Source organism: Grus americana, chromosome 5 (genome assembly GCF_028858705.1).
Source record: "Grus americana isolate bGruAme1 chromosome 5, bGruAme1.mat, whole genome shotgun sequence".
NCBI classification, from domain to species: domain Eukaryota; kingdom Metazoa; phylum Chordata; class Aves; order Gruiformes; family Gruidae; genus Grus; species Grus americana.
In genome coordinates this window covers 60,021,456-60,045,503 of record NC_072856.1, presented here as the reverse complement: position 1 = coordinate 60,045,503, position 24,048 = coordinate 60,021,456, and the positions used below count along the sequence as shown (strand labels likewise).

Here is a 24,048-nt window from a genome sequence, read left to right as displayed (position 1 = left end):
TTTTTTTTTTTTTTTTTTTTTTTCCTTTTCTAAGTTGTTTTTACCCCTTTCTGACTAGCAGGCAGGCATACAGAATTATGAGTATTTGCTTTAACTTGCTCTTTTCCTCTTTCAGATTCGAACGTCACAGCCAATTAAATTGTAAAAACTGCTTGATCTAATGATTTTGCAATATATTAAATCTACTGTTTGTATATGATAAAACAATAATTTTCTCCCTAAATGATTCATGCTAAGAATCTTATGACCTACTACCACTAACTGGAACAAATGTGATGTAAATCTCTATCTGGATAATGCTCACACTATAAACCCTTCTTTCCCATAAGCGTGGATAAATCCTGCATACGTCTTCTATGTGAAATGTCTCCTCCTGACTGACTAGCATTACGTAAAGTTAACAGTGCAGTATATGCCAAGTTGAAGTAAAATGTGTTCTGGATAAACTTTTTACTGCCATTTGACAATGTTTCTGCTGGGGCTCATTATAAAATAACTAGGGCATTTTATAACTACAATACACTACTGTAGTCATTTTATAACCTGCAGCTGCAATGTGGTAACAAGAATACCTAAACCTGCAGTTTCAGACTTTTATGCGCATCTCGTGTTCGGTGTGAATCAAATGCAGAGCCTAATATCCCTTCCCCCAAAATAGGTTTTCAGCTACAAGAGTTGCTAATGCCTTGCTCATCATTGATCTCTGAAGATAAGACAGAAGAAGAAAAATCACAGAGAAGTAGAATTAAATAGAAATAGGAGGGCCCATCTGCTGTCACAGACTGCGAAGTAATAGAGGAGATCCAAAGGCAACCTCAGGGCCTTTGCTTTTTTGATTAATATCTGAATTACTACAACTGGTTAAGGGTTTGGATCTTTACCACCAAAAATCACTAGCAGTCTGCGCTTCATGCACACAAAGGACCTCATCCTTCAACTGCAGGGCACACACACCAAACTGCATCCAGCACTGGTGTCCTTGGCAGTACAAGGGTGGAGAAGCAGCAGCTTGTTCCCTTCTGACCAGGGGCTCTTGATCTCAGTGCGACCCAGATCTCTCCTAAACCACAGTCCTTGGTCCCCAAGAAATTTATTAAGGTTTTGCGCAGGTGTTGGACAGGCCTCCTTTGTCTAGAAAATGCCCATTCCTTCCTTCAGCCTGCATATGTTCCCAGGCTGGAAGGTCTCTGCAGCCAGGGCTTTGGTAGTGCAAAGATGCCACCAGGCAATGATGGACCAAATTCTTCACATTTCAGCCACTCAGGACACTGGTACCAAAAGAGGCAGCAAGCAATATTCTTTTTTTCCTTCTTCACAGCTATCTGATCACCAGTCACACAAACTTCACCCTCCTATCTGCACATGTAAACCCACCACTTGGAAAGTCAGGAGGACATGAAAAAGGGCTATTAAGAAGGACGTAGATCCTGCTGCACATAAACACTCTCAAATTGGGACTTTTCATGTGCAGGAGATTTAAAACAGCCAGGCTAGAGGAACTGTTTCTTCTAATGCCTCCAGGCAAGCATCAGAAAGTGTTGCTCAGAGCTCTCCCTCCTGATATGTATTACAATAGCTACAGCCTCCAAAGCCAAAAAATATAGCTGTGTACTGCTCTGGGTGTTTTAATTTACCATTGCGGTCAAAACTAAAAATGAACTGTTTATTCAAGTGGACAAATATACAGTTGAATCCCTGCTTTTTGTCAGAAGCTGATATGAGCAAGCAAAGGAATTCATTAACAAGCTCATAATAATGCAAATTTCTGTCAGCTTAGGATTGGGTTTCCTACAAGAAGACAAATGCTTTTCCATTAGGACTGACTTCCACAGGCCAGATGCATCTCTAACAGCAGCAAAACACAGGACATGTACAGAGCTTTGAATCGGGAGAACTTGTGTCACCTTCCTGACTCCACAACAAAATTTCTCGATGACTTTAGGCAGCTCAACCAAAATCTCACTGTGCCTTGATTACTCCCTATTCAGCAAAATGGAATAACCATGTTCCCCAGAATTGCAGGACTCACAAGTTTATTATAATCATTATATTGTTATAATGATTGACATATAATGTCAGCAAATAAAGGCAAAGGTGGACGAAGACTGTCATACCTAATTTCTATTTCAATCATGCTTGAACTGCTTACATATTAGATGTAACTACTTTAAAGAGAACATCCCTTGGGACCTATTTGCCTGACAGCTACCACAAGCAAGGCACCCATTGACTGGCATGTCACTTGAAGAGGTACAAGCCCTCATTATATGCAGGGAAAACTGGGTCTTTAGTACACCCAAATCTAGAGAACAAGGTTGGATTACAGGCAAGCTCATGAAGCAGCACTAAGTTTGCGAACACAGGGACAGCTTTGACTATGTGATCTTTGTTGAAGGACACTGAGGTCCCAAATTAGGGATGGAGTTGCACAAGTGTTGCTCTTTTTCCCTTGTGGCAGTTCCCTGCTGACCTGCGCTTTACACCCCATGGGGAAACCATGCAACCCAGACACACAAACAGTCATGATTCACCCTGACTGGACTGAAATCTGCAAGTCTGCAGATGCCCCAAAGCTCTTTCAAGTAGCCAAATGCCATGACAGTAACAAGGAACTCCAGAAGAACTTCCCAAATGTGAGTGGGCAAAGAAGTGTCAGGTGAGATTTGACACAGATAAGGCCGTGTATTTAGTGAAAAATAACCTAAACCACTTCTAAACAATGCTGAACTCATAACTTGCAGTTACAACTTGGAAGAGCTAAGGGTCATTGACAGTTCCTCTGAAATCAAGATGTAGCAGCTACCAAAAAAACACCAAACAAATTTTGGACATCACCAGGCAGGGCACAAAGAACAAGGAGAGTGTCCACATATTGAGTACTAGGGCAGTCCTAGTCCTGCATCTCAGATGGGGGAAGTGGAGCAAGAAGGAGAAGCGGAGTAACAGAAATGACGGAGACAAGCAAGTCACGAAGATGGAGCAGCTGCCTCAGGAAGAGAAATGAAAGAGGCTGGAATTCTCATTTGGAGAGGGGAAGGCTAAGGGAGGCCTGACTGAGGTTTATAAAGTCATGGAGGTGGTGGATAAGATGAAAGAAAGAGAGTACTTCTTTGCACTGGGATAGTGCACTCGTGGAACCTGCTGATGTAGGAGGCTGTGGAGGCAGAGTGCGCCAGCAGGGTCAGAGAGGGATTAGATAAATTCCTGGATAGCAGGTCCATAAACAGATACTAAAGGGAAGAGATGGGATGTGTCCCTGAGACTTTCCCAAGTGTGCCTGCTGGGGCGTATGAGCAGACTGCAGAAAGCAACCAGGCTCCACAGCTCTCCCTAAACACCATTTTCATCTCCACTGCTGGAGACAGCCCTGGGCTAGACAGTCTGCAGCTCAGACGCAGTAGAACATTACTAATGTTCTTATTCCCATACAGTCTTTTCACTGGAGTCTGTCTTAGCTAAACTAGTAACAGGAGGCTGCACTATTCCCATAGGCCCCCATGAGAACTTCAGAATCATCAGGAGAGGGTGCTGACACTCAAGGGGAGATCCACACAGCTACTCTGCGTGGACCAACTAAACCCAGACCCTTCCCAAGCCAGGCATCACAAGGGCCACTCTCCTCTTCTTCATCCTTCCACTGTCATCTCCCCCCTACAACAGCCGACTGCCTTGCCCAACTTTACCACTGGGACTTTTGAGAAGCAGAAGGGGGGAGGTTCTGAACAGCAGATCCATTATCTTTGCCCAACACCACTAAAAACACAGCAATGGACTCCTGCCTACAGCACCTTTCAAACCCTTCCTTCACCAAAGGTATCAAAAAAGAACAAACTCATCCAGTTTTGAGACAGTGGCAGCTATGCAAACTCAGAGGAATTAACTCATAAGCATTTAGGCACCAAACAAAAGTAACAATAATAAATAGGTCAGCTTTGGAAAATGCCTAACCACAGCATCAGTTTGTATAATAATTTATATGGACTCACTTGCCTAGAACTGTTTCACGCTTGAATTTTACAAGTACTACTTTCAGATTCAAAGCGAACCTCTAATTATTGATCCTTCGTTACACTGGGAAATTACCTCATCGTAGTTTTAAAGTTCTATTTATAAGTCTAATAATCTCATCATTGATTATGGTGACTGTATTCTAATTATAAATCCATTATCTCCTCAACAATGAAATAAAATCAATAATGCACATAAATGGGAAAAAGGAATTTAAATGCATACATTAATGTCATTTCAAGTAGCACTATTTTATGCACCATCTCTAACAAAACTGTGTCACATCATTAGCAATAATGTGAAAAATCTTTTTCAATTAACAGAGCTGATTTGATGCTATGTTCAGTAAAGTGGCAATCCATTCCATTAAACACACACATATGAAATGCTTGAAACATCTATGAACTCCATCTATACATCATAAATTCTCTCTCTAGTGCTGAAACAGAAAAGTAGATACATTTTCTATTGATGCTTTTTAAACCTCCTTTCCAAAGGTACTGCCCAGAGCATTTCAGTGATTCTAGTTGCAAGTAACAAAAGGCATCAATATTTGCCATATGCTCAGCCGCTCATGCCACAAAACAACAGGAGATGCTTTCGGCAACGCTCACACTGCACAGTCTGACTGCCTGGAGTCCTGCAACCTCAACACGCCATCATTCCAGTACACAGTCTAGGGAGCAAATGTTAAATTCAAAGCACTCTCCAAAAAAAGGTACAATGTTCAATCCTATTTTACACAAGCAGGACGACTGGGCAATCCACACTTGCATCCAGCTGTGCAAATCAGTTCCTTCCACATTGTGTACAGAGACCACTGTGAAAGACTCTCTCTGCACCAGCCTGCACACAACTGAGGTCTGAGCTCAGCCTGAATTTACCTGGTTTCTCTGCTGCATTCACCTCAAACCAAACGGCATTCTTCAGCTCCAGCCCACCCTCAACAATCAACGTAGGCAGTGCAGAGCAACGGTGGCCTCATAAAAGCACTTCTACATCAGATATATAGATGATTTCTCAAATGTTGGATGACACTTCTGAGCTCCAGCCAAAAAGTATGAGCCTTTCTCGTAAAGTGATTTCTAATGTTGGGGTGGCGTGGGATGCATTGATTAACAATCAGTTCACTGGAGAATTCATAGTAGAGCACATGCACAGTATAAATGGATGAGCAGGAAGCAAAAGAAGCCAAATGAACTAAGTGAACAGAAAAGGCCATCCCAAAGAAACTAATTCAAATGCAAGAGTAGAAAATTTAAATATTTTGAGTAAAAAAAAAAAGAGGGGATTTTTTTATCTTAGTGTAGCTTATGCTACACGTGCTGGATGACAGAATGACCTGTGGGCCAAAGGTAAATCCTGTGGATTATTTGCACATAATCTCTAAATTTGCTTGTTTTAAATCTACACCTGATGAGTACAGGTGAAGTCTGGGCCAACATTCTTCATTATTGCTTGCTGACTTCAATTGTCAACAAAGGCAAGTATGGACTTGTTTCCCATGAGAGCTGTAACAACAACTGCTTAGCCTAGAGGGGTGAAGGATCAAAAGAACTGTTTGCAGGTGGTAATTTGAGCCACAAATGGGTCCGAGTACTGCAAATAGTTACCCTGTCCCACAACTGTAAAACCAATAGTATGGCAGAAGTGTCAAATACACAATATAAAGAGATGCAATCCACACCCTCACCTCAGAAAATGCTCATTTCCACCTTGTAGCCAATACCCTTTCTGTCAACTCTTAACATTTTTCCTAAGTCACTCTGGATACCTGGGGATACTTTAAAAAGTAACCTCATTTTCACCTTCAGCATCCTACACTGGGGGCAATGTAGAAAAAAAGGACACGGAGACCTTAACAACTACACAAAATGGAGGTCTACGTTTTTTATCTGTGTCTTTGAGGCTGAATTTCCAATACTTTCTAAGAATTTCCATACTTTCTAAGCTGGTCTGCTACCTGGCTGCTGGGACAGGCTCTCACTGACTGAACCCAAGGCGCCGGTAGCAGCATCGTCCTCCCACACCATAGCCCTCCCTCTGCAAAGTGCAACGCAAGGCATCGCTGCCCAGCTGAGGTACAACGGTCTCAGGAAAAGTCTTTTTCCATGGGAGCTATCAATTAGTTAGTATGAGAAAGCATTTAGTAACTTGGATTAAAAGGTTTCCTTCTGCTGTTCAGACTTGTTACGGAGATTGACCAACGCTAGCTGTGAAGACTTTATTTATTTATTTATTTTTGCCACCCCCTTTCCTTTAGGTACTTCCTCTACAAGAGCGGTAATATCAACACCACTAAAGCGAAAGGGAAAACAGAACAGCCTCTATGCAGCCCTTGCCCCACCACCTGTCCGGGGTTTGCTATTGACTTCTACAGAATGGAGATGTTAGATGTGGAGTCTGAAAAATGTTCCAAAGCTCAAAGTCATCCAGATGTCTCACAGACAAGATGTATGGTCAAAGCACTATATTTTAATTGTTTTGTTACAAAATATATTTCACGCATTGTATTAATAAAAGGTCACTGAGAAAGCTATCAAGAAGGATTTTAAAAATTAATTTAAAAATCCATCCGGTATGACATTTATCAAAGTAAAAAAGTAAATGCTGGAAAGTAAATCTTGTCATTCCTCTGTTGTCCACAGCCAGCTTTTTATTGCATCTTCTAAGCAAAATGTAAGTCATCCTTGCTATAAACAAACAAAGAGGATTTAAGGAAAGTCAGCAGAGGCTGAACTACCCTCAGATGAATCCATCTGGTTTAGATTAGGGCAAGCAGAAGACTTATTCCTAGGAACTACAGGAAAGTTTGAATTGTGACTAAAATAACTCAGAGATTTTTCACATAAAACAAACAAACATAACTCCTTTAACTTCAGAGTACAGGCACCCATTTATAAGTGCTGTGGGTGAACCCTCCCTCTCTGAACCTCACCAAACGAGGCCATAAACTTATATCTAACTTTAAATTTGTGAATACTCTCAGGGACATACATTGGACTTTTGATAAATTTACAATTTTATATGCACATGCTTTAAAAATTTTACTTAACTCACTTTCAATTTTGCAGTGCTCCAACTTTTCCAATTTCTTAATGGTGCATTTTTTAATATATTTTTAAAGCAACATCAAAACTGGTAAAGATTCAAGGAGCCACAACATTTTGCCTTATAACTCATACCAACTGTATATATTCAAATTAGAAATACAGTGTGGCAAGGATTTAATTTAGCATTAAGATGAAAGAAAAAGCAATTTGCAAAACAAGCTCTATTTCACTGTGATGTCTTTATAGCACATGGCTTGGCTACTTTACCACTTTTCTGCAGTGCATAACACTGCATACTAATAACACAATCAATTGAAAGCATACAGTAAGACCTCTTTTTTCCGCAATACACAATACATGCAGGTACTTCTAATAGGTGTACAAGGTATTTTCAGTGGTTTTAATGTTCTGCCTCTCAGCCAGATTCCAACACACCTAGGAAGCCTAAACTCCCCTCACTCCTCTGTTCCTGTGTTAAACTGAGCGGCAATACTGAGCACTGCTAACGTGTTTTTTCATTTGAGTAGTAACCTGATATTCACTTGGCAGGTCTAGAATTAAAAACATCAATATAAAACTATTTATTAATTAAAGTTGTCAGTTGTCCACCACAAATCAGCTGTCTTAGAGTTGTACCAGCTCCCTCCCCTCCACAGCGCTCGCTGTCTGGTCAGACTACTTATCACTGCTACTGGTGATTATTTTTTGCAATTTTTCACAACAGGCCACTTGGGTAAAGCAGCTGATTACATCTTCACCTTTTGCACCTTGGTTGCAATTCTAGTCTTCCCCTCCCTGGACCTTCCTCCAGATCCTTAATTACTGTTCCTCTTGACGCCTCCTGAAGCCTACAGTTATTACTTTGGTTTGAGCAGCACCCACACTATGCTTTGAAGACACATTCCTGTTCAAAAAATTTATAATCGATATAATGGATTTTCACACTTGAACTCCAAACATATATTAAAAATTTACGATGTCCTGCACTTCTGACCCCCAACATTCAGCCCAGAAGTGCTTTTGCAACCATAAGTGACATTACAAGGTAATACATGCGAGTTTGGGGGAGGTAGATGGGAAGAGCAGAAATCAAGTCTTTTTTTTTTTTTTCTCTCCACAGACAATTCCAGTACCAGCAATATTAAAACTAGCCATAAATAAAAAACATGAGTCCTGGAGAAATGTTTGTAGGCACAAGGTGTCTGGAGGTTTGGTAGCCATATGCTGGGGTGTATTTTCCCCCCTGCAAGGCATTAGGCACACAGCACAGATTCACAGATTGGTAGGGGTTGGAAGGGACCTCTGGAGATCATCTAGTCCAACCTCCCTGCTAGAGCAGGATCACTTAGAGCATGCTGCACAGGATTGCGTCCAGGCGGGTGGCACCCTGCGTTGGCCACCCAAGCAAGGGTTTGCTCTGCCTCACCCACCCAGGCTCTGCTACAGGCATCTTCAGTGGACAAGGCAAGCCAAGACAGACATCCAAGAGATGAGGAGGACAATGCACCTCTTGGAGGTGCCTGTTGCTCTCCTGCAACTATAAAGGAAGCCTCTGTAATTAGCTTAGAATAAACATCTATCTTTTTGGCAGCTAAAAATAGTTGAGACGAACCCCAGCCTTTATCTGTGTCTGTCTTCCCATCTAGAAAAATAATCATGTTCACTTTGGATGGAGCACCAAGTTAAATCATTGAGATGTAAAGTGCTTGGATAACAGTTTCCTACCAGGGAGTTCAGCACTTGTTTCAAGAACAACCCTTTGGTAAGAAAACAAGGCAAAATTAGAGATTCCAAGTAAAACGGGGGTATTTACAGAGCAGTCAAAAATAACTCACATCACTACTGACAGTGTAAATTTCCAGGGGAAGGGACCATCTTTTCTTCTGCATTTGTGTGGTATCTCACCTAGATGGGGACTGTGGATTCCAAGATGCAGTTGCATGACACATAATAAATAATACATTCAATTTTGTCCTTTCTACTGCAATTCTTCTTGCTCCAGAATTCCTCTAGCCAGACCAGTTTTGCCCCACGAGAAGATGGGAAAGGTTTTTAAAGACAGACATGTCCAAAAAGTATGTATATCCACAGCTCTCTCCTGGGTTAATCTTAAACCTAAACACTGTCTCCAACTTCAGGAAAGAATACCCCCCCAAAAAAAAAAAAAAAATCAAGAAAACTTTTCTAATGGGAAAGGAAGTTCAGACTCGACAATTAGTAGAAGTCGGGGAATCCCAGCCTTTGCAAAATTGCAAGATGACACGAGACAAGCATTCAACAAGAATGTCCTGCAGCGGATGCTGTCCTAGGCAAGGGCTAGACTAGCGGGTTCCTGAAATCCCTTCAATCCTATTTCCTCTGACACCTGTGATTCCTCTGGGGAAAAGCGTAGGGGAAGCACTTTCTGCCTCACCCACCCAAATAGCTTCATCAGACACAAAGCTCTTAGTAATACAAAAGGCAGTAGAATAATTCAGACAGACACAGAAAACACAGTCGGGGCAGAGATGCACAACAGAGCCATTTGGGCTTAAATGAATAAAAATTTAAATTAAAAAAAAAAAAAAACAAGAGAGAGAGAGAAAACAAGACTAGCTTCTCTCCAAAAACTGCTTCTAAATCTAAACTATCCGTGCAGGTGACTGGATCACATCCAAGCAGTCTTCAACACTCACAGTCTAACAGTGTTTGTCCTTTCATTAAAGGTCACTGTTTTCCAGGCTACTGAGTTTCTTTGCACATTTCTAGATCACGCATAAGCTCTGTTGCATTATACACATTTTTCCTTCACAGGGGTTAAATGAGGCAACTCAGTTTTATCTCAGAATAATGCAGTGGTTAGGGAAAACCACATCTATCAGTCAGCATGGTTAAGCAGTAAGAAATCTGGAGCTGGCTGTTAGTGAATTATTTAAGACAAGAATAAGGGCAGACAAGGAACGAGCAGAGAAATGGAAATATTTCAGCTTCCAGAGAGTACGGGCTTCTTAACCCTGTAGCTTTCCCAGTTTCTTCTACATTTCTGTGATATACACAGAATTTAAAAGATAATTAAAAAGTAACATCATATGCCTTACATTGGCCAAATTGATCACTAATGCATTGAGCAGCATTTTAGAGAAAAGCACTCCTAGCAGCAGTTCCTCATAAACTATGAAGAGCTGAATGGGCCATTTTTTCCCCCCTTTTCTCAATGTAAAATCATCAGAGAGTGATCTGACATCAGTACAGATTCACTGGATTTAAATGGGGACCCCTCAGAGGCGAGATGTGTGTCCGTTCACAAATTTCCATATGAGAGAGAAGTAAGGGAGGAAGGAATCACGTCTCCAAGCCTTTTCTGGAAGGCAACACCACAGCCACCCTGTGAAAGTAATGTTACACAGCAGCACTCTTAAATATTTATCTCTGATGATCTTGGAGCTCAACCAGCTGAAGCTACCAAGCAAACCAGGTAGTGTTTATATACAACAGCACATAAGGCATTATGTTTAAATTTAAAGCTGCCCAGCACCAACATACCTGGTCTTGCAAGTTCTGCTACAACGTTTTTAAGTGAAAACCATGACTTCTGTTCGTACCTATTTCATCATTACTCACACTCCCCTGTTAGCTACCATGGGAAAATGGTTTAGGAATAAATCTTAGTCAAAACCAGTCACTATATCCTCCTTCTTAGCACGGTTCCATAGGTAGTCACAAATCTGTAATGACCTTGCTTGTAAAGGTAACATGCACCTCTATAAAGCTTTTTCATTTCCCCCAAGAGTTCTTAAAATATACACAGAACACAGGAAATCAACATCAATGCTTAAAATCCAAGTGCAATGACATTTACAGGCATGCGGCTCTGAAGCAACCTTCTGAACACCCTCCTTTACAGCAAACTGTTTTGCAGCACATCTAACCTGAAGATTAATGCTCTCCATCACAGCCTATCAACAGCATCTGCTGAACTGAACACAGCCTTAGAAGTTCAGTGCTAGACTTGAGGGTCAAGTTCATCTTTGATATAATCCCATGAAGCTCCCAGAGTTTCATGTGTGACAAACTTGGCCTTTTATGTTTTTCTGAGGGGGTCGCCAGGTATGTGACAGCCAAATAACATCACCTGCATACGTGAAGCTAAAAAAGGTGCAAAAATACCTGAGGAAAGAATCTCACCATCTGAGATAAGAAAGCAAATTCCCTGTGACATCTGACAGATCATCATTAAAAGCTCTTTTTCAGCTCTTCGGCTCTTGAAACATGGTTTAGAATACCATTAGCTGATCCCCTCTAAGATAAATATGTATACCTCCCAAAATTTATCTTTATCTCTCTGTGTATCCACACACGTGTAAACAAAACTCAAGCATCTGAATTATCGCTACTTACTAGACAAGCCTGAGGCAGGAAGCTGTTCACCCTGGAGATACTCCACATGCCCTCGAGGTACTGCTGAGCTTGGATGGTGACGGAGCTCAGAGCGCCGCTGAGACCACTGGGGGCCACCGTGACTTGAACGCTGGAGTTTGGAAAACTGCCCCCTCCTTGAGACCATCCAAGTCCCTTCTTCCTCTCCGCCCCAGAGAAGAGATTCGGTGACTTTCCAGGCTGCCTGCCCACCTGCCCAGCAATGAGGGGCAGGTCTCTCTGGGAAGAGACCGTGACCATCCTGGGTACCACGCTGGTCACTGCCCCGGCGCTGGGCGGGAGGTCGGGCATCTCTGGGTAGCTGGCTTGATTGAGGGTGTGCATCATCTGAATGGCTTCCTGCTTCAGCTGATTCAAGTGAGTGGCACAAGTTTCACATCTGCTCTCTCCTTCATTCCTGTTTTTCTGTAAATAGTCAGGCACTTGAAGCTTGTCAAAAATCAAAGCTGATAATCGTGGGTCCTAATGAAGGGGAGAAAGGCAAAAAAACCATACTGAGTTAAAATAGTGCAGAAAGAGAAAAAGACAGAAGATCTCTGTGGTTTGCTCTCCACCCATGGAAGTACTTTAAATCTGTTCTGGTAACTCTCAGCCCTTCCTCCCCCCCCAAATACCCTAAAAGACTCGCAGGCCACAGCAGATTAATAAACCGTAAGTGAATTCATCTGTATTACACCCAGCATGAAAGTTATCATCAGAACTGAACAGTGGAGCTGTGGTGGTATACTTGGCAACTACTCATTCTTCTAACTAACTCTCCTTTGGAGACATCTCAAGTGCCTGTGTTTCCCATGCTCAGGAACAATGTCAGTTGAAATGCTGAACCTACAAATATCATCATGTGTTTCAGAGGCAGACCACCACCTTAAACCCAGGAAAATTAGACTTTAAAGTATTTCAAAAAATTAGTGCATGACCTGGTAAATGTTTTGTTGTCCTCACCCTCAGAAATGATTAATCAAGTGGCATAAAAACCAGTTTACATGGTGCTGCCCACAGCTGGCTCCTCTGCTAGCGAGGACTGTTATTTCTGATCTTTGCAACCCAGATGGTCGCAATATTCCCTTACGCTACAGTTGCTTTGATGAGAAATAGATTTGAGCCTACAGCCATGTGTGAAGGTGTGACAATGTGCACACTAAGAAGCTGATTTAAAAGCAACACCTATTTTGTTTCCACAGAGCAATTTTTTTCGCCCCCCTCCCCCTTGCTAGTTCATTTTAAGGCTGCCCAGACATTTTAAAACCCAGCTCTGTGTTTCCAGTTCAGAAACAGAATTACCTATCTCCTGAAACACACAAATACCTTCCCGTCCCAAGCCTGCTACTGTAAAGATTAGTCGAGAGATTAAATCCAGTCCTGTTGTAAATCTGCTATCAAGACTAATGCCGTGCAGTAAAACTGACCCAACTTCACACACTCTTATTGAGCTCTCTAAACAATTAAGTTTTTAATGAAATCGCAGCACAGCCAAAGGTTTATTTGTATAATTATTTAAAGTGAAAATATTTAATTTGCTTGTTAATAATGAGGGCACACAAAGGTAGTAAGTCAGCCATCCAACATATGCTGGGGGTATCCCCAGATCAGTACTCATTTTTAAAAATGCGGTACTTTATGCCAAGCTGCAATTGCTCTCTAGGAAATGAATGTCCTATTAGAAAACTAACTAATTCTGGTTTTAATTACAACACACATCAATAAAACTCTTTTAAGAAGTCTTGGCACTGGTACTTTGGCTTTGCTCATTATTCTCTTTCAACTGCACTATTTCCCTTTGCTCTGAACACAGAACGTCCTGAAACGCTGCCTAACTTCTGCAGCAGCAGCACGGAATTTATCTCATTTTCAGCTGCTGGACTACTCCTGCAATAGTTTCTAATCTATCTCACAAGACACAGTACGGTGTTGACAGAAACCATTGTGAGTATATCTAGCATCACATCATTCCACAGCCAAAAACCATTAACAAAAGTTGCTTTTTCCGCAGTAATCTAAATTATTGTTTATTTACTGACTTGGGGGAGGGGAAAAAAAAAAGGTACTTCTCAGGCTAAGGAACTCATCTACTCCTGACTGAACAATGAGTTGCATTCACATTAGCTGACTGAACAATAAATTGCATTCACACTAGTGAACCAGTTTACAAAATCAAGTGAAAGACACTTTCATTTTTGTCTCTTTCCTTTCTTTCTTTACTGAGGTTTAGATCCTGGTAAAAAAATGCCTTTGAAGCTGCACCATTTGCTCACCCTCCTGAGCAAGAAAATTCTTTCCCTGTAAACCTCCCTGAAGACGGTAACACTAAATTAACAGATATTAGTCAGGAAAAAAAAAAAAAGTCTTATTTTAGAAACTTTTTTCTAACCCTTCAACAGAAAGTGCTATTGGTTAGCCTTAAAAAATGGAAAGGCTCAGTGCCGCAAGCACTATTAAGCCTCAAGCAAAACAAAGGCCACGCAGTCTATCTCCCAAGAAAAACAAACAGCACGGTGCTCTGCAGAAACCTTTCCAAGGCAGAGCCCTCTGAGCAAATTCTTGCCGAGGCTGACACACAGCATCTATTCAAACAGCCCCAGAAAACAGCACCTTCCAGCGCCGGGTGCCCCGTCCGCGGCCAGGCACATCCTGGACCGCGCGTGCCTTTGATCCAAGTTGGGCACACAAGGAAGCACCTGCGGGTGCCGACTGCCTGAGCCTCATCTGGCAGTGTTTAAAATTGCTATCAAATGTCAAAAGTTTCAAATAAGCAATTAAAGCAGATTACTGGGTGAAACAGGCTTCTCATTTAAAAGAAACTACTTCTTTTGATGTAAAGAAAATTAATGACCCCAATTCTAGCTCTGTAAACACGGTTTACAGTGTAAGGCAGATCAGAGTTGGGCCCATCTTGCAGCTACAAGGAAATGGAGTGGGTGCCATATTACAGGGGGAAACCAAAAAAACTGGTAAAATTAAAAGAATTCATTTATTTAGAAAATTACACAGAGCAAATCATAGAAGTACATGGTATGCCAAATTTAAAACTTCTGATTTTTTTTATAATTAACAAAAGCCATCTAATTTCCAGCACTTGCATTTTGCCAGGCATATACAAGGAGCCTCTTAACCCCCTCACGCAGCCTCTGTGGTCCCCAGTTTGCATCTGTGGCCGTCCTCCTCCGGCACCTCACCGAGGGCCCAGCTGTGTGGTTAGATTACTTTGATTTTTCCACTCTGTGCGACAAAAACACCTGGCTAATGGTTGGGCGTGAAGGGCAGAGGAAACACAAGTTACTGCTAAAAACATTAACCATAACTTAAAAGTTAAGCCAGCCCCATTAAAGAGGTTTTACTACCCGGTGACAATGCCTGGTCCTGGTGAGCCCCCAATTCGGCAGCTCGCACCCTAACAAGGCAGGGTGGAAGTTACACTCTCATGTTTTACAGAGGGAAGAAATAAAACTTGAGTGACCAAATGTGTTAGATGCACACGGCGGGGGGGGAAGCAGTTAAAGCCGTCCTTGTTGCAGCTCCGCTGGCAGAGAGGCAAGCCAGAGACGGCGTGCAAGTCGCTGGGGGGATTGGCACAAAAATTAAACACACGACATACAAGCCTGTATTCCAAACAGTGCTCCAAAAACAATTTAGTCTGCTGTGCTACAAAGATGACGACTCCTTTATTCCTGCGCAGCATAAACAAACTGTGCTGTCTTTGTCACACCTACATTCCAAATGCTGTTCTTACCTTCTGAACAAGCAGGATAAGCAAAATACTGTGATGCTGTAACATTCACGGCTTCCTCTCAGGCTACAGAAACCAAAACCCTAATTTCAGTCTCAGCTTGTTAACTTTTGCATACAAATTTTAGATATTCAAACATCACAGACTGCTAGAAGGATAAAATAAATGATCCCACTAGGGACAATTGCACTGAGGAGCCCAGCAGCCCCCAGCAAGGTCAAGGCATGAAATAATGACATTTACGTATATGAGCAAGAATGTTCTGAAACACCTGAATTTACCACTGGTTTTCAGCAAGCGGTTCTTACAGACACAAGCAAGCTTGCAAACTGCTGCTGGGAGATTAAACACACATGTGCAAATTGCCCACACGAGGAAGAGCACACGGACATGGTCTGCAAGTCCTTCCAAGCTCAACCGGGCAGGATGGCAAACTTGGAAAACTGGGATTGTGCTCCCATTAGAACACATGGCAAACACCGATTTAGTTCAACACCAGCTGCATTTAGCCTGGAGTTTGCCTTCAGGCTTTATCTGTGAAACCAGGAGTAGGGAAAACGAGCTCAGATTTGAGAACACATCCAGCAACATAGAACAGAACAAAACAAACTCATTTTCATTCACGCTTCCCCCTCGGACGCATACCTCAAGTGCTGCATTGCCTCCCCAAGAACCCAGCGAGGACCAAGCAGGGTTTCAGCTACGCAGATAACACCGATGTCCTGCATGTGGGGCACGCAAACAAAACCCACATCTCACAACTGTAAAATATTACGGCCTGAGACCACTGCCCTTGAAACTACAGACGTACTCAAAGCTACTGGGATGTGGCCAAAGGCCAACAGCTCCGAAAAGCCCCTCTACAGCTTAGGCACCAAAATCATAGCCAAGTTTTCAAAAGCGTGCAACACCAAATGACCTTGCTGGAGCTGAACTCTTTTGAAAACCTGAAGCAGTCTGTCAGTGATATTGCGCTTAAAAAAAAAAAAAAAGCTTCTTTTGAAATGTTAGCCTAATCTATAATTTCCCAAGTATTTAAAGTTTGCAGTTAGATCATTTGTTTAGTTAACCGAGGAGTAATAGAGAGCTTTTCCATTGCAAGAGAGAAACAAAGATACAAGCTTGAAATCTTACCTGCAGCTACTGACTTGTAACTCCCAAACTAAGCAAGAGGAGAGGACGCAGAAAAGCATCTGGATTCTCACTTAAGAAGTCCCTGAAGTAATACCCACCCATCTGTAACCTAATCCTTTCAGCGAGGAACTATCCACAGAGTGCGAACAAACGATGACGAACAAATGATGAAAAGTCAAATTGCCAACAACCGTCCTCAGTAATTACCAGCAATTCTGCCTGGCACTAGTTTCTGCAAGGCAAGTGTATCTGGAGCAGTATTCTGAATTAAATTAAATTCTTGATATAAAGATAATTAAAAAGAAGGAAGAAGAATCACTGAATGTCACACTGAAATATATACTTAAATACAGACCTAGGTAAACAACATTTTTAAGGGATGCTTTGGGAGAAAGCAATGTACTTTCCCAGTGCAAAAGAATCAATGTTAATGATTTTTTTTCTTAGTTGTCTTTCCAGATTTCTGCCGTGCTGCTTACAAAATAGTTTTTATCTTACATGACATTGTGAAATATCCACTAATATCTTCTATATTGACAAATACTTTGAAGGCTGATGCTTGCTTTCAACTATACAGTAGTCATTATCAGAAAAAGAGAAGAAAAAGAGAACACTATAGTCAGCAAAACCAGAGACTCTTCAATGTAATCAAGGAAAAAAAAAAAACACAAACAAAAAGACCCCAGTGCTAATGGTTAATTTTTATTTTTAAAAAGAGAAGTTTCCAAGTAGCTGACTATCTCAAGGGAATGAAAATATGATCTGTAAGTCTTCAAGTAACCCATGTTGTGAATTCATTCAATTACTGACCTAATCTTATCAGAATATAAACAATCAAGGAAAAACAAACATACAAAGCTTTCACAAAAACAGAATTCACTACAAGTCCCATCTTCTGAGCGTTGAGAGTATCTGGAACTTGCAGTATAACTTTGCTATCCTTGAAAACAGCCCTCTGAATAAGCGGGAGAGCAATCCACGTTTGCAAAGTGAGCAAAATGTGCATGCATTAGAAAAATAGATGCATTTTTAAGGCCAAATTCCATCTGGCCTCTCTTCCTGAATGTCTCACTACCTTTAGGCAGAAGATTAATTTAAGCCAATGGACTGTGGACCTCCTCCCATGCTGTCCGCTAGCAGGATTTCTTCAAATCTCCAATCCCATTATTCTGTTTCTAACCACAACCTCAGGTACTGCACACAGACATATCCCACTGACTCTACCCAGCTGAGACTCAACTCAATTTCTTTTCATCTTTGGCATCCCAAAGAGTTGGGGAAAAAAAAAAAATCCGAGCACATTATCTTACTTATAAGAATACTGCATCTCTTTTAAACAGCACCCATCTTTCTAACAAAAGTCAAGCAATACGATAAATCTGGTAAAAAACGCATGACCCCACACTAAAAATGACTGCGGCGCGTTTAGTTATTCTGCAGCCTCCACTGAACTCTATTTATTTCCATTTCCTGCCCACTTTAATGTACTTCAGTGGCCCGCAGTAAAGTTAAAGCAATAGGTGTCTGTCATAAAGATGAATAGTGCTATTGGAATGCATAATACAGTGGAAAGAGGAAATGAGAGCAATCTGGTTTATTTACATCTCAGGCTCCCATCAGCACCTCAACCCACCTCCCAATGGTTTCAGCCGCCTTTCCTGTTATCTTGCTGTATAGTCCCCTGCAATGATTTGGCTTTTAACCCCGCAGAACCAGAGGGTATGAGCCGATCTCCCAGATTTGTGTTCATGAGCTGGCGGAGTATTGGAGCAAACAGACATGCAGTGTGTTTAGTGCAAAAAAAACAAAATAAAGGTAGTGGTTGCGATTTAAAATCATTAAAGACACAAACAAAACAAAAGACCCCGAAGAGATCTGCTATCACAGTTAAATTTAGATCAACACACAGGAACCTGACTACTTCTGAAAAACAGTAATTACTGTATCGCAAAATATTACTTTTAATCTCCTTTCTTTACGATCTAATTAAACAGATATTTTACTTGCCTTTGGAAAATGTTTTTCTTAATTTCATTCAATTGTAACATTTGGTGTATTCTATAAACTACACATCCAAACTAGTATGTAATTTTGTGCTTATTTTTAATAGTGTATGACTTAATTTAAAAATGATTACTTTTAATTTGCATGTTTATTGTTGGTTTTAAGTAATCCTTTAATTTTCCCTCCTGGGTCTGTGGCTTACTGTAACTTCACAATGCAAATTCAGTACTGATTTTGTTCATATGAAAACACAGTCTTCCAATACCCATTGTGTCTTTTTTCCTTTCTTTTTTTTCAAACCTTCATCAAAGTATTATCATTTTCAACAGCAGCAAGTGTTTGGGGAAATAGTTGCCTACTCATCACCACACAATACTTTGGTGTCTAAAAAGCCTTTGTTTGACTATTACTTTCAGAAATAGCCATTTAGACGAAGTTGCCTTTCAGAAATTCAGACAAAAACTTCAGATGGAAATTAGACACTTTTATTTAAAGGATAAACAGCTTTCCTTCCTTAATTATATCTTCCTTGAAATTGGAGAGTAAATTTTGGTTAGCCTATGAGCATGGTAAATCAGATTATAGAAACTCTGCCTACTAGACTGCGTAAGAAGTCACAACTTCTTTCCTCTTAAAAGCAAACCGAGTGCTTACAAATAGCGTTAGAACAACTACTCTGGAAACCAATGCTCTCTGATACCTTCATCACATTCAATGCTACCTACTCCACATACAGTTTGAGTTCCATCAGGCTGCTCAGATAATACTATAGCTCTGAATTTCAGCATAGGGATGAAAGTCAGAGAGCAGCACCCACTACACAGAAAACATACTGCCTTGTCAAAATGCCTCAGAAACATCAACTCTTAATACCACTGCATTGGAAACAAAAGGATGCTTCCACTATTACAATTATTTAGGCGACAGCCCACGTTTTCAGAATGACAAATTGCAATGGTAAGCCTTGTGAGAGAGACTCCACCGCTGATGAACTTGGGCCGGAGACCAGCAAACCAGCCCGGACAGCCCAATGGAGTAGGAGAGGACTAATGCCCCAGATGAGATCTTCGGCATCTTTAAGTGATCATAACTGCGTTTGTCCCAGTAGAACTGTGCCCATTTGTATCAGACATACCTTTAACGAGGGAGTTCAAGAACGTCTGGACACCAGTGAAAGCAACTCTGGCTTAGAAAAACTGGATAGGAAAAAAAGTGCTTGGAGCACTCAGGACATCTGTATATAAACCCTGCAACTGTTTCAGTCCAACCATCTGAATCCAATTAAAAGAATGCTCAGCGGCAGAAGTTAGGGAGTGGACACATTTTCTAAATGAACATCATTAGCATAATGTAGATTTAAAATCAACTATGAAAACCAGTGCTTGGCATTGGATCACACCCTCTTAGTGTCTCTTTCAGTTGCTCATTTAATCAATTATTTGTTTGGTAAATGAATACTTGAGGACCATACAGAAATTATTTAGCTTTCCCAACCAAAGTGCTGCCCATTGTGCACTCCTCTTGCAGGCTAGAAATTGCTGCATATAGTGCATAGGTAGCACACTAGGCAGTCTGTCTCCAGAAACAAAGTGGATTACACTTATTCTTCATCTTAATTAAAGTGCCACTGCCTCAGTTTAAGTGCTTCACCAAAAACTGACTTCTTGGCTGAAAAATCTTGGGTTTAAATCTGAATTTAAGCAGTCCTGTAGTGGGTTAGAGTTCTTCCTTTTTCTCCTTGCTTGGACTTAATCAAGAAAAAAAAGAAGAAGAAAAAAAATCTCTAAGCAGGGATGAACAGAAAAGGAATGATGAAGTGTATTTCTAACTCCTCAACCACAAGCAAGCCACACACTGCCTGAAGAGTCTGCTCTAGTTCCTTTGCTTACTAGGTGGCACATGTGTGAGACACTACCTCCCTCTCCCATCTGTTCATCCCACAGAGCTCTTTAAAATGGATTCTTGGGTGGCTCTTTAAATACCACTTTTCAGCAGAGGAACTTCAGCAAGTAAATTCACATATTTTCCATCAGCTACCTGTTGGAAAGTGGGGTCCTGGCAACTCCAGTATCTCTGGACTTGGATGGAAATAAGGTCCATGGTTGTCCCTTGGTTTCAGTTAAGATGCTGGTGCATAGAAGTAATTAACCTCATGCTGCTGGCCCCATCTTGCATTAGAAAGAAAAGATAAATATGCAGATCTTAAGGGACATCTGCAGGTAGGGGACATTGCCTAAAGTATCAAATGATCCTCCTATGGAATCTCATTAGGGTGAAGTATGATCTCAGCCATATAAACAGCAGATGGAGACAGATCATTTGAGTATCTATAGGACAAAAAGCAGTTTAGAGAACAAGAATGTTGTGGGAAGTTCAAAGGAGTGTGGTTTATTTAGTTTAGAAGAGAGAAAACTGAGCAGAGTCCTCCAGTACACAAAAAGTAGTTAGAAAGAAACTGGTGACCAATTACTTTCCATATCCACCTGGGAAAGGAAAATAAAAAAATCATCCTACTTTTCAGCAAAGAAAAACTGTCAAAAGTGAGTGAATACTGGCAAGTGCTACAGAACGATGTTCAGAAATCTCGTTCCTTCATGACAGGTTCTGAAGAGCAGACGAGAAACATCCATAGGAGGCGATCAAGAGATAGGTGATCATCTTGATTCAGTGGAGGAAGCTGGACTACTTTTTAATGATCTGAAGATCCTTTTCCACCCCTGCGTTCTTATGATCTTAGTTTTGGAAAGATGAGTAACACATTTGCAGACAGGCTTGTTGCTTGGGTTGAAGTGCCACAGACATAAAAGGAACATAGACTTCAAAATACTATTCTCCTTAGAAGACTATTCAGTACTTGGTCACAGCAAGTCTTCCAACTTATATCATTCCTGTATTAATTCCATGCCTCTTGCCCTAGTCGTGACCCTCTGTATCACCTTGAATAATTCTTCTTTTGCCAAAATACTCACAGCCCATCACCATGATACTCAAAACCTTATCATTACTATACTACATATATATTCCACTTTCAATCTACCCTTGCAGATCAAAAGTACAGAATTGTTACATTTCTTCCCCTACAGGTTCAGGGGATAATTTTAGGAATCCAAATGATATGCCTAATTAGATTACGTAAGTCAAACCACTCCTATCTGTCCATAACATTCTGAAAATAAACATAATAATCAAGATTGATTAAAACCTCAGAAATGAGAATTGGAGGGGAAAAAAAACCCACCAGAGAGTACTAGTTGCATTAGAGTGACTAGACTATCTCCTTGCAAAGGTTCAAAAAAAAAAAAAAAAAAACCCACCCCATTTCAAAGCCCACTAAAGGGAGATGTGAAGGAATGCAAACCAGCCATTCCCAATTACAAATGGAAGACATCTCAGGGTTGCTGATGGTACACCAGAAGCGTTGGTAACAGGATGGCATGAGATAGATGAATCCATAGCTATCTGCAAGCTTATCTGTGATGTTTCTAGAAGCTCTGCCATCAAGACGTTTCACAGCATCTTCAAAAAAATTTTCTCAGTAAACCTGGTGCTCGTCTGACCCTGCAACATTTCTATCATGTTTTCAGGAGTAACAGATAATCACAAAAAAAAGGTATGGTTTTCCCCAGATAGTCACACAAATGACAGATGGACAGAGATATCAAAAACCTAAATATATACACTGAACAAAGACCGATAAGGACAAGTTACTTAAAAAGCTCCTGAAAACTTAAAATAGCCCAGTGTGTTCTATGGCTATAATTTACTTACAGACTTCTCCTATTTCAACAGTTTCTTTAGATGAGAAGTTCAGCCCCTAGCACCACAACATTGTGAACCATGAACAAGTAGCAGTGTCATAGTAAGACACTATGTAGAAACAAAGCAAGAACAAGGTGATTATTAGTAGTAGTAAGATTGTCTTGTTGCTGTTTTTGTTGATCCTGTTCATCTTCAACAGTCATTACCTGATTAGTATTTGATAATCCTTATCTACAAAACAACTTATTTCTAATAGTCCCATGTCAGATCAATCAATTGCTTTGCATGAGAGTACTTTGGCTTCCCGTAAGAATACCACTTTTTGCAAGTTGGCTGTTATCCTTTGATCATACAGTCTTGTAACAAGCCTTTCAGTGACTATACTGCACTGTGAAGGATAAAGCATGTATACAGCCTTGAACCTCTGAAATACCTGACTGGGCACCAAAAGGCACTGTACATTTTCTACGTGACCTAAATAACAAATAAGAATTACCTTTGTAGGCCCAGCAAATCACACTCATGTGAGCAGGACAACACTCCTGTGATTAACACCCACCTGTAATCCTTATGGTAAGAAGCCCTGCAGTGGTCCGGTGAAACCTGCAAGATGTGCAACCTCTCCCCATCCAAAAGTCTGGCGTAATCAAAGAGGGCCAACTCCCTTTGCCTAAGGTCTCTCTTCTACAAACATAAATCAATGTGGCTATGCCCACAGGCACAAACCCACTCCACCCATGTTCAGAGCATCTTGGAAGCCATGTTAATAGGGTTTATAAACGCTGCTGCGACATGGGATATAAACATATTAAATGCATGGGCAAAGTGAGCTTTTTTCTGCCTATAAGACACATACACATAGACATGCCCACAGACGGCTGGCTAAAATACCTCTGTGAACCCTTTCAGGCTCCTCACACGCACAAAAAAGACTTATCTCCTGAGACACAGGAGCAATCAAATACCTGGCAACAGCTTTCAAAACCCTTCGAGCCAGATCCTATTAAACCCAGCAACTAAGAGATGAAAGATTCTAGCTTGTCCTACCAGTCACGCTTACAGGGCTCTTAAACATTTATGGTATCTAACATTGCTTCAACATAAATTCCACAAATGTAGACAATGCCTAACATCATAGGATACCATTTATGTTTCCATTCGGTTGAAGGTACTACATAAAAGGATGTTTTTATTTTAATTTGTGTTCTGGGACCTTGGAAAAGAAGCTGCCTCAGCACCTGCTGGAAAAGGACAAGTACAGAGGAGGAAAGGGTTCTTTTAAGAAGAGAAATTACAGCCCCAGAGTGAGACCTGGGCCCTGAAGAAATCCATGGCAATGTTCATACTGAATGCAAAGTCGGTATTTCCCCCTCTCAGTTGAAGCATCCCCATTCCTAACCTCAAATCAGCAATGAACTCTTTCACCAACCTGCCTCTCCATTTCATAAAACACCCATGAAATGTATGTTTGTAGTTGTTGGGTGACGAGTTAGGTTACATCTTAGTGTGCAAACTTCCCCCTTCATTTTAAAATGAAGTTTTGTGGCAGTAGATAATGTGTCAAATTTGCAGTAAATCAATTAAAAAACATACATGCCACTCAAGTTGCTTTACTATTACTATTCTAGATGTAAATACACGTTTAAAACCAGAAAACTGTGTGTAATCATGCCTTGCTAATATCCTTATAAAATCTGACAGCTTGCCAAACAGCTCCCATTGTGGACAGTGCCGAAACAGTTCTACAGATTGTTAGAGCTAAAGGCCGGTGAAGATAACCATCTTGTCCGGCCTCCTGCACATCACAGCCCTGCTAATTTCAACGAGAAGAGTCAGTGACCCTGATGGGCTTATTTAATGAAAATAGATGCTTTAGTATTTTAAGAAACACTCACTTTTATTTGAGCCTGACGTGTCTTCCAAAGCCCCAGTACTGCTTAAAGAATCATG

At 41.0% G+C, this 24,048-nt stretch overlaps 1 protein-coding gene across 2 annotated transcripts in view; it reads right to left on the bottom strand.

Moving 5' to 3' along the window:
* The window catches only part of KIF26A (kinesin family member 26A), a 100,809-nt gene that overhangs the window by 54,863 nt on the left and 21,898 nt on the right, over positions 1-24,048 (bottom strand). The window contains exon 3 of one of the 2 annotated variants that reach the window (XM_054827975.1): positions 11,439-11,939. In XM_054827975.1, the coding sequence (XP_054683950.1) occupies positions 11,439-11,939 (501 nt within the window). Of the gene's footprint in view, positions 1-11,438; positions 11,940-24,048 lie in introns of those variants that run through there. The other variant, XM_054827976.1, reaches the window with a different exon arrangement.